We start from the raw sequence: 10,883 nt of genomic DNA, 5'->3' as shown, positions 1-10,883 counted from the left end.
AGGAGCCAGCCAAGGACACCGAGGGACATGGGGCTGTGACAGAGGTGGAGAGGAGGGGACAGTGGTGGCTTTGTCACCTGGGGCTGAGGGACACAGCACAGGGACTTGGGGAGCTGGGGCAGCTCCAGCTGAAAGCAATAAAAACCCAGAGGAAAGAAAGCTGATCCTCTCTGCAGTCCTCAGCCTGAGGAAGTTAAAAGAGGAAGTCTTGATAGGAATTATTTTGTATTTTTTTAACTCAGAATGTGTGTGTAGGGAGGTGTTTTCCAACTTTCCCTTTTCCAGGGTTAAGAGCTCTGCATTTACAGCCTTTCAATTTTTAATATTTCTTCTTAATCCTGGAATGGAGCGATACCAAATGGATTCCCAGAGCCCTGGTGATGTTCTCAGTAAATGCCTGTTCAAAGGGACTTGTTATCCTGTGCTGCCTTGGAATATTCCCTGGGATTTGGAGAGCTCGTCCTTGGACAGTGGAATAACTTTGTTTTTAGGCTGAAAATCCACTTTTTTTTTTTTTCCATAGAGGAATTAATTCCCAGTGTGAGGCAGCATCCTCCTTCCACAGGTGTGGGGCAGCTCTTCCTGGGCCACCCCACATTTGTTTCCCACTTCTTGAGTGTATTTTTTTTTTTTTTTTTTTTTTTTTTTTTTTTTTAAAGACTTTTTGTATTTTTAGCTCATTATCAGCTCTGGCTCGAGTTGTTCTCTTGTGCCCTCAGCTCTTGGAGCTGGAGATGAGCAATCCTCCCTTTGGCCATCAGGTAAATGAGGAGCCAGCCCTCATTCCAAGGTTTTTCCCCCTTGGAATCCTGCTGCAAATCCCCTGGGATTGAGTCCACCCAGGCCAGGAGCCACCTCCTTTCCTTCTCCTTTTTCTTTGCTAGAGAACACTGAAGCCATTTTTTCAATACTGATTTTTTTTTTTAATTAAAAGTCTTAAACTTTGCCTTTCAAGCTTTGGGATGTGACCAGGATCCACATTTTCAAAGCTTAAAAAAAAAAAATAAAGAAAAAAATCCCAGTCAAAATCCCTTTTCCCTCAGCTGCTCCACAAAGAGGAGCCAGGAGCTTTTCTGGGATTCTGCCTGTATGTATTGATAAATTCACTTGTAATATTTTGTTTCAACTGTTTGTATATGCAACTTTCTCAACTTGTTACACTTTTCAATGAAAATAAATTGTTGGTACTTAATTCAAGTGAATTTTATATTTTGTGGGAGGAAAACAGGCCTGGACTCCATAAATCAGGTAAGGTCTCCATTAATCAGGTAAGATAGGAAAAGGTTTTCATAGAACACTATTTATATGACAATTCAATTTAAAAAAATTTCCTCTGTTTAATTTATGATTAAAAAGGGAGGCACATGGAGAAAAAAAAAATCTTTATTAGACTCGTTTGTATAAAGAGTAACAAAGTGCTTCCAGATTAAATTCAGCTTCCTAAGTGACATACAGAAACAATAACACTGTAAAAATAAATCTGACCTCCTTGGAGTTCATAATTACCATTTTTAATATATATTCATATTTATATATATATATATATAGACCTCTTTCTATTATTGCCAAAACTCGAGGATCTCTTCAGAGCATTTTCCAGCTCCAGGTGTGGCAGGAAAAACGATGGCAGGAGAAGGTTCCAGTTAAACCACTCATGGGCTGAGTCAAAATGTTCTTTAAAAAATTTCTTGGAGGGGTTTCCCATTCCCTGGGACACCCCTGGGTGCTCAGGCCTTGTTTTCCTGTTGGATAATCCCCTCCACATTCTGGGTTCTTTCCCATCTCCAAGAATTCCTTCCCTGCACATCCCTCAGCATCAGGGAGGCAACACTGACCCCCCTCCAGGCTGGGAGCTCCAGGGGGAAGAATGTGGGAGTGGAGTCAGGAAAAACAAATTATTTATCCCAAAATCGGGGTGTTCTCATTGAAATGCACAGCTGTGCCCACCCCTCCACGCTTCCAGGGGTGGTATTTTTAACTTTTTCCTTTTTTTTAAAATACCTGTAAGAGCTCAGGACTGGGGCCTGGTGGGTTAAAAAGAGCTGAAAATTTTGCCTTCTCTGTTATTTTTATGCCAAAGTTGTTTTGTTTGTTACTGGGATTTAAGTGCATGTGAAGGAGATTTTGTCAGCTGGCTTTAAAAATCATGAATTGAGCCCTCTCACATCCACTGGCTGAGGTTTGAGCTGAGAAATGCAGTGGATTTCCCCAGCTCACCTCGTCCATCAGGGCAGTTCCAATTGTGGCACAACCAGAAATCAGAGCAGGATAAAACTGCCCTGCAGGAACAGCAGCAAAGGGAGCTGGAGTTCATTTTGCCCCAAAACCTTTTAAATTCTTTTAATCCAACTCTTCAGTCTGTTGGTAAAAGAATCCTTTAGAACCACATCAGCCCAGCCAGAGTACAAATTACAGGAGTGGGAAAAAAAAAAAAAAAAAAAAAGGAATAGCCTTGGGCACAGATAGTTTGCTGGGCATTTAAAGTCCTGACAGGATTAAAAAAAAATTAATTACATTTTACTCATAATTGTTTCAAATCCTTGGATCAGGTTTTGGAAGGTGGTGCGTTCGTCGTGTTTGTAGATCCAGCACTTCCTCATCAGCTGATCCACCTGGCAGCACAAACAGGGATGTTTTTAAAGAAATGAAAATTTAAAGGGATTTCCTGGGGGTTTCCCAGTAAAGACAATGGAGCAGAGTCTCCCTGAATGAACAGAAACACCTCAGGTGTTGGGCAGGGACCTGAGCAGGGGGGTTTGGGCAGTTCAGGTTTAACCCAACACAGCAGGAATTCCACACCACAGGAATTGCCAAATCTGAGAGATTCCCAAGGAATTCTCATGGATCCAGGTACTACAGCAAGTCCTTGGCCCCTCTGAAGGGACACCATGGACTTGGGAATGTTAATATCAAAAACCATCTTAAAACAATACTTGAAAACCTTGGAAATGGTTTTTCTCAACACTCCTGAAGGTTTTCCTATGGGAGTGGTCAGGCCTGTGGAAGCAGGGGAGTGTGACCTGTGGGGCTGATCAGTGTCCAGACAGGGACAGAGGGATGGACCTCCCTTCCTCCATCATCCATCCATCCATCCATCCATCCATCCATCCATCCATCCATCCATCCATCCATCCATCCATCCATCCATCCATCCATCCCTCCCTCCATCCCTCCCTCCCTCCATCCATCCATCCATCCATCCATCCATCCATCCATCCATCCATCCATCCATCCATCCATCCATCCATCCATCCATCCCTCCCTCCCTCCATCCATCCATCCATCCATCCATCCATCCATCCATCCATCCATCCATCCATCCCTCCCTCCCTCCCTCCATCCATCCATCCATCCATCCATCCATCATCCCTCCCTCACCTCCTCAGGGCAGGTTGGTGGCCGTGGCAGCCGTTTGTCGTCCTGCAGGACCTTGACGAGCCGCGCCACCGTCATCTGTCCCTGCGTGGGGCCGATCATCTTCAGGAACTCCTGTGGGGACAGCGGGGTCAGCGGGAATCCCTCCCCACCCTGCAGGGACAACCATGGGACCCTCTCAGGGTGAACCTGGAGGAAGTGCTCCCCATGGAAGGGGTGGGATGAGCCCCAAATGAGCCCACGATTCTCTGATTGCTCATGTTGCCAAAACCAATAATAATTATTTTAATTGATGGGATTGAAGCAGCTCTGGCAGCCACTTCTGTCCCAAACACTTACTGCCATGGGGCTGGACTCGGAGTCACAGTAGGTGAGGAGCTCGTAGAGCGTCACCCCGAAGGACCAAACATCGGAGGCGATGTAGAACTTGCTCTGCAGCAAACACTCGGGGGCGTACCTGGGGACACCAGGGGACAGTGTCACACCCGGGGACACCAGGGGACAGTGTCACATCCCAGCCCAGCTCACACACAGCCACAGCTGTGTTTGTGGGGCCCTTGCACACACATTAAAAAGTAACAAGGTGTGTTCCGCAGCAAGGCACTGTGAAACCAAGGAGCCCAAACCCAAAATGGTGGGGAAATGAGAGAAACAAACAGCACAACAGGTGAGTACAGTCCACCAGGTGCCTTTTCCTTGCTCTCGTGGTGTGTCTTTACTTGTAAAGACAGGAGGAATGTTGTGGAGCAGAGGGGTCCCTGTCCCCCCAGGGCCTTACCAGAAGACAGGACTGTCGCGGTCGTCCTTGACAGTGTAATATTCCTTATCAGTCTCAATGGCCTTGGTGAGCCCAAAGTCCCCAATCTTCACCCTGTTCTCACTCTCCACCAGGACGTTTCTCGCTGCCAGGTCACGGTGCACGTACTGACAGGAGCCCAGGTAGTCCATGCCCTAAGAGAGGAGGAAAGAAGCCTTTTATTTCCTTTGCTTTTATTCCTCCAGTACTTTAAATCCTTTTTCTTCATAGCCTGACCATACTCTGCACTCTCATCTCAATCCCTTTAGACTTCACCTTGCTCCTTTCCTCTTGCCAGCACATTCCAAGTGCTGCCCTCCCTCCTGATCCTCCAAATCCTCCCCCAGGAACAACTTTTCACAGCAAACTTTGGAACTTGGCACCTCTTCATTACTCCCCCGCTGATCTTTGTGCCAGTAGCACCCAAAGCATGGGAGGGGTTGCTTTACTTGGGGATAAAGGAGGAGAATGAATTTGTTGCTGGTGTTTTCCATCCCCCCTGACCCTGCTGATGGAACAGAGGAGCTGCAGGCTCAGGGCCCAGCTCACCTTGCAGATCTGAACCGCGTATTTGAGCAGCTGCTTGAGATTAATCTTGTTCTTGTTCCGTGGGAGATACTCCTTCAGGCTCCCAGAGGGAAGGAATTCCATGATGAGTTTAATCCCACTTCCGCCTAAAAAACCAGAGCACGTTCAGTTCAGTTTGCAGCCCCTTCTCACATTGTGAACACCAACAGCTTTTGTACAAACCCAGAGCACCAACAGGATTTTAAACCATCATCCATCCCTGAGGCAATCCAGAGGAAAACCTGCTCCAGGCAGGACATTTATAAACTATAAAGGAAAACCCATGTGTTTTGTGAATATTCTGCAAGATTTACCATCTTCTGTGCAAATCCCCTTGTACTTGACGATGTTGTCGTGGTAAAGATTCCTCAGGATTTCAATTTCCTTCTTGAGGTCAGCGATGTGATTCCCTCCACTCTCTGGCTTCAGGGACTTCACTGCCACCTGCTCCCCGGTGTTGTCACCTTCTGGGTCATACCTGCACAGCTCCACCTTGCCAAAGTGGCCCTGGGTGGGAGAGAAAGGAGCATCCTTGAGGGCAGTGCTCACACAGGGACACCCAGGCACTGATTTGGGTGTTGGTGACACTGCACAGGCTGTGGGGACAGCCAGGCTCTGATTTAGGTGTTTATGTGACACTGATTTGGGTGTTTATGTGACACTGCACAGGCTGTGGGGACACCCAGGAGCACTTGACTCTGTTCTGGGAGTGACATTCCTCTCACCTCACCCAAATCCCGGATTCTTTTCAAGAACCTCTTCTCAAAGAGAGTGGGATCCACCTCAGTGACGGGTTTCTTCTCTGAGACAATATCAGGATCTAGGAGAGGAAAACATCCCGGGTCAGATTCCTGCAGGGACATTCCCAAGGAGAGGAAAACATCCCAGGTCAGATTCCTGCAGGGACATTCCCAAGGAGGGGAAAACATCCCAGGTCAGATTCCTGCAGGGATATCCCTTTGCTCTATTCCCACTGTCACATCTTTCCTTCCTTCACCTGTTTTCTTTAAACCCTTTTTCTCCATGGCCTGACCATACTCTGCACTCTGATCTCCATCCCTTTAGACTTCACCTTGCTCCTTTCCTCTTGCCAACACATTCCAAGTGCTGCCCTCCCTCCTGATCCTCCAAATCCTCCCCTGGGAAAAAACTTTCCACAGCAAACTTTGGAACTTGGCACCTCTTCAGGGAATTCTCCATCCACACCCACATTTCTCTTGGTGAACTCCCCACCCTGGAGCAGCTTCCATGGAGTTGGAAGATCCTCTCCCAAGCCATCCCACCCTGTGATCCCTCCCTGCAGGTGCCCCTGGGCCTCACTCTGCTCCTCCAGCTTGTTGATGTCCCTCATGATGGCCCTGAAGAAGGGTCTCTGGTGGGGGTCGTAGTTCATGCACTGCTTCATCAGGTCTGCCAGCTCCTTGCAGGATGGTGTGGCCAGCACAAAGTGCCCCTCGTAGAACCTCTCCTTCTGTGGGAGCAAAGGGAAATTCAGCAGTTTTAACTCCCCATGGTTCAACAGTTCTGAGCTGGGGCAGTGGTTGGACTCGAGGATCTCTGAGGTCTTTTCCAACCTGAGCAGTTCTGTGATTCTGCATCAGAGGATGTGACCATTAAATCCTTAATTCAGTGGGAGCTTTGCCAAGGAAATCTCCCTTTTCAGCTGGAACTTGGGTCTTTACAGCAGAGAATTCCAATGAGCTGGAGCAATCACTTTACACACATGAAGTGTTTAAAAGGTGCTGAGTATTTCCACTTGCAGGAATCATTTCCTGCTGGGTTTTCCAAGTTATTTATGCACCAAGGACACTCTGGGTGCCAGGCCAAGGCTGGGATGGGCATTCCCAACCCTGCAGGGCTGTGACCACAGGCAGGAAGGGCACAACAAGAGTGACTCCAGTTGTTTAAACTGCAGGGAACAGCAGCAGTGTCCCCTGGGAGACCCTTTGGAATCAATCCAAAAGAAACAAGAGATGTTTGGGAGAATTTCACCCAGCTTCTAACTGGACACAGGGGTTAGAAAAGGCTGGGAGGGCTGGGATTGTCCAGTGTGGAGAGGAGAAGCTCCAGGGAGAGTTCAGAGCTTCTTCAGTGTCTAAAAGGGCTCCAGGAGAGCTGGAGAGGGACTGGGGACAAGGGGGAAAACTGAAGGGCCCAAGAGGATGGATCCAAATTTGTGTAACAGTTTTACCTCTGCTAAGGTCTTGTCTTTCAGTGGAGTTTCTCCATTATAGCAGATTTCCCACAGGGTTGTGCCAAAACTCCATTTATCTGCAGCAATGCTGAGGTTTTTGGAATCCTCCACACACTCAGGTGCAATCCAGGGGATGCGCTCAACGCGCTCTGCGATCAAACACAGGGGGGTGAATGTCACAGGAGGGAAAAAACAGATTTAAACTGAATTATTCTTGTCTCAAATAAACTGGAGCTGCAGAATTTGCCCAGTTTCTTGGTTCTCAAATTCCTGTTGTCACAAAGATGTTCCTGTGGCTTTTACAGGCTCGTGCCTGGAGCCATCCACAAACTGAGATTCCTTCTGTCCCACCCACTGTGCATCTGCAGATCCATGAAAACTGATTATTCCTATTCCAGAGGCAGTTCTGGCTGCTCTAAATGCCATTTCTCCCTTTCCCTGCACACACCTTGCCTGGACAGCACCGTGATGGGGATCCCTGGGTCACTGAGCTTGATGAAAGGCCCATACTCAGAGTCAATGCCCTCTCTGGCCAGCAGGATGTTCTTGGTGCACACATTGCCATGCACCAAATCCTTGTCTTCCTGCAGAAAAACAGGGAAAGAACAGTCAGGTATCCACACCACAGGAGAGCTCTAAAATATTCCAAGCTGAAATCCAAAATTACACCTGGGAAGAAACTGGAGGAAAAGAAGGAGTAGGGAAATAGTGTTCCCACTTCAGCACTTCTCCTGGGCTGGGAAATGTGTTCCCAACCAAGCCCCAGTGCCTCTGCCAAGGTGTCTCTTACCAGGTAGCTCAGGGCACTGGCAAGTTGTTTGGCCACTTTGAATTTCCACGGAGTTGTGAGAACTTCACTCTTCTTGTGCATGAACAGATCCAGAGGCCCACATTCAACAAACTCCTCAACCATGATATCTACAAGGGCAGGTGCACAAAGTCAGTGCTGCAGGAAAGGCTTTGGAGTTGTTTCATTTGTGTCCTCACCTCCCAGACCAGATGGTTGGGAAATGTTTTTATTTCACTTTTCCCAAGGTTTATTTCAGTGCTCAGAGTCCAGATTAAAGGGATGAGGGGCTTCATGTGGCAGTGCCAGGCCCTGTCATCATCCCTGTCCTCATGTCCCCGTCCCCGTGTCCCTGCCCCTGTGTCCCTGCCCCATGTCCTTGTCCCCATGTCCCTGTGTCCCTGTCCTCCCATGTCCCCATCCCTGTGTCCCCGTCCCCCTGTCCCTGTGTCCCTGTCCCCATGTCCCCCCATCCCTGCCCCTATCCCGATCCCCATGTCCCTCTCCCCCTGTCCCCATCCCCCTGTCCCATTCCATGTGTCCCTCTCCCCATCCCTGTCCCCCTGTCTCTGTCCCCGTCCCCGTGTCCTTGTCCCCCTGTCCCTGTGTCCCTGTCCCCATGTCCCTGCCCCCACCCCCCTGTCCTTGTCCCCATATTCCTGCCCTCCTGTCCCTGCCCCTGTGTCCCTGTCCCTGTGTCCCTCTGTCCCCGTCCCCCTGTCCCCATGTACCTGCCCCTGTCCCCATCCCCATGTCCCCCTGTCCCTCCTGTCCCCATGTCCCCATCCCCATGTCCCTGTCCCTGTGTCCTCATCCCCCTGTTCCTGCCCCCCATGTCCCTGTCCCCATCCCCATGTCCCCCTGTCCCTGTGTCCCCATGTCCCCGTGTCCCCTCCCCGCACTCACTCTCCACGTCGCGCACGCAGACTCCGTGCAGGAGCACGATGTGTTTGTGGGACACCTGTCTCATCATGCTGGCTGTCTCAAAGAATGCCTGGGGGAACGGGAGAGAAACCAGCTCCAGCTGCTGCTCCTGAGCAGCACCGCAGGAGCTCAGCACAGCCCCAGCACCACGGAACACAACAATAAACCCCTGGGTTTAGTCACGGCTCAGCAGGACAGGGATGTGCCCCATCCTCCAGCATTTCCCCTTTTTGAAAAAGCCACCCATGAGCAGCACACAAAAGGATCAAACTTGCCAAGGAAATGTCCCTGTGGCTGGGGTCCAGGACTTTGAGCAGGACTCTGATCTCCTTTTCATTCTGGTACCCTTCGTTCTCGTCATCCTTGAGGCTGAGCATCCCCGAGTAGATCTGGGTTCTGGTCCCTCTGCCCAGGTGTTCTCCCTGAGACACAGCAGGGATTAGTCACACAGGAAGCAAACAAGATTTACACAAATATTTATCTGCTTTTTTTTTTTTTTTTCTATCTCTGGCTGCTCTGGTTACAGATTGAAATGATTCCAGTGAGGACCCAATGACAGAGAGTTGTTTTTGCCTCAGCATCCTCCCCATGTGAATTCCTTGGATATGACACCTCCACATCATCCAACAGCTTCCCTGGGATTGAACAACCCCAGACTAAACAAATGAATAAACAACAGCTGGGGGTTTTATTCACAAACTGCTGCTGAGGTGATCTTTAATGTGTTTCCAAAAGTGAGAGGAAGCAATATTTCACTGGCAGGCTTTGTTTGGGGAAGCAATTTCCTCCAATCCAACACAGGACTCTGCCTTGGGGATGTTTTTGCAGGATGCTGGCTGTAAACACACCGACCCAAACCCAATCTCCTTTTGAAAAACCTCCCAATACTTGGTGATTTCACAGAAGAAACCAAGTGCACCATTTAAGAGCAACATTAAATCTGATTTCAATGTATTCAAGTGTTGAGGTTTATTTAAATGACCCAAATAAGTAACTACAAACATGGGCAAATTTGAAAATTTGGGAAGGTTTCTGACTGCTCAGAGCTTTTGAAGACTTCCCCTTTTTTTTACTGTAGAATATTGCTTTAAACCTCTATTTCTCTGATAAGTCAGGCTTTAAAAAATACACCCACAACCAGCACAGCTCTTAAGGCTCCCAAGAAATGACCTTTAAAATCCCTTCTTTTCCATTAGAAAAATTAAAAATCCATTTCATTTCCATGAAATGAAAGAAATGGAAGAAATGGAAGAATGGAAGAAATGGAAGAAATGGAAGAAATGGAAAGAAATGGAAGAAATGGAAGAAATGAAAAGACTCCTGAGCTCCTCTTTGCCCGCCCAAAGCCACGCAAACACCGGGATTCAGCGAGCAGAGAACAAAGCTCCAAATAAACCCAAATAAAGCTCCAGCTGGAGTTTTCTGAGGTTTGGGAGAGGCAGGAGCAGGTGGCAGGGCTGGGCTGTGTCCCCTGCAGGGCTCAGGAGCACCCCTGGGTGCCTGAGGGGAGCTCAGCACCCACCTGCACGATCTCCTCCTTGCGGATGCGGTGGAAGCTCAGCTGCCCCATGGGATACACTGGCTGCCACTCCTGGGCTTTCTTGGTTGCCACCAGCAAGTTGGAGATTTCTGCAAGGCAAAGGGAGAAAAGATCCTGAAATCTTGTTAAAGGAGCTTTTTTTTTTCTCCTTCTTTCATGGTAACGACGTAGATGGAAATGCATTAAAATCCCCCTCAAAAAAAGGAGGAAAAAAGAAATTTGGAGTTGAATTCTGCTCCTTGTTCAACAGGAATCACTAAAGCATTAAAGTTTCATGTTTATATTTTAAATAAAGAGTTATTATCAGCCGGAGCAGGGGGGTATTGAGCAACTGAACCAAATTTTCTGAACAAAGATGGGAAGAGAAAATACCTGTGCTGTACATGGAATAAAATGGAATAAAATATCCCCCATCCCCTCCTGCCAGCAGGGCCATATCTCCTTTCCAGTGTGCATTTCATCTTCAATTCTTTCCAAATTCCCTCAACTCTGGGAAACACCAACAGGGGTCCCAGGGCACTGGAACTGAGCTGGGGAATGAGCAGAAGGAACAGACCCAAAAATCCAGTGCTTGCTCCTCACTGCTGCAGGACAGATCCAGAGGTTCTGCAGGTGAATTCTGCCTCCCAGGAATTATTTATCAGGAGAGGATGGATTGGGATGTGTGTGGACATCTGGGATTTCTCCTGCTGTGAGCAGA

General features: G+C 48.4%; 1 protein-coding gene across 1 annotated transcript in view; it reads right to left on the bottom strand.

Annotated features, from left to right (window-relative positions):
- Positions 1–1,367: 1,367 nt before the first annotated feature.
- The window catches only part of JAK1 (Janus kinase 1), a 51,608-nt gene continuing 42,092 nt past the window's right edge, over positions 1,368–10,883 (bottom strand). The window contains exons 12-25 of the mRNA XM_083867222.1: positions 10,166–10,272; positions 8,919–9,065; positions 8,626–8,713; positions 7,723–7,850; positions 7,381–7,516; positions 6,930–7,081; positions 6,059–6,209; positions 5,464–5,558; positions 5,053–5,245; positions 4,721–4,845; positions 4,154–4,326; positions 3,715–3,832; positions 3,379–3,489; positions 1,368–2,612 (exon numbers count right to left, since the gene is read on the bottom strand). Of these exons, the coding sequence (XP_083723348.1) occupies positions 2,511–2,612; positions 3,379–3,489; positions 3,715–3,832; positions 4,154–4,326; positions 4,721–4,845; positions 5,053–5,245; positions 5,464–5,558; positions 6,059–6,209; positions 6,930–7,081; positions 7,381–7,516; positions 7,723–7,850; positions 8,626–8,713; positions 8,919–9,065; positions 10,166–10,272 (1,826 nt within the window). The 3' untranslated portion in view covers positions 1,368–2,510. The remainder of the gene's footprint in view (positions 2,613–3,378; positions 3,490–3,714; positions 3,833–4,153; positions 4,327–4,720; positions 4,846–5,052; positions 5,246–5,463; positions 5,559–6,058; positions 6,210–6,929; positions 7,082–7,380; positions 7,517–7,722; positions 7,851–8,625; positions 8,714–8,918; positions 9,066–10,165; positions 10,273–10,883) is intronic.

The sequence above is a fragment of the Zosterops lateralis genome (assembly GCF_965231275.1).
Source record: "Zosterops lateralis genome assembly, chromosome: 9".
NCBI lineage: Eukaryota > Metazoa > Chordata > Aves > Passeriformes > Zosteropidae > Zosterops > Zosterops lateralis.
Note: the sequence above shows the minus strand (reverse complement) of the source record. Positions and strands in the feature narration are given on the sequence as shown.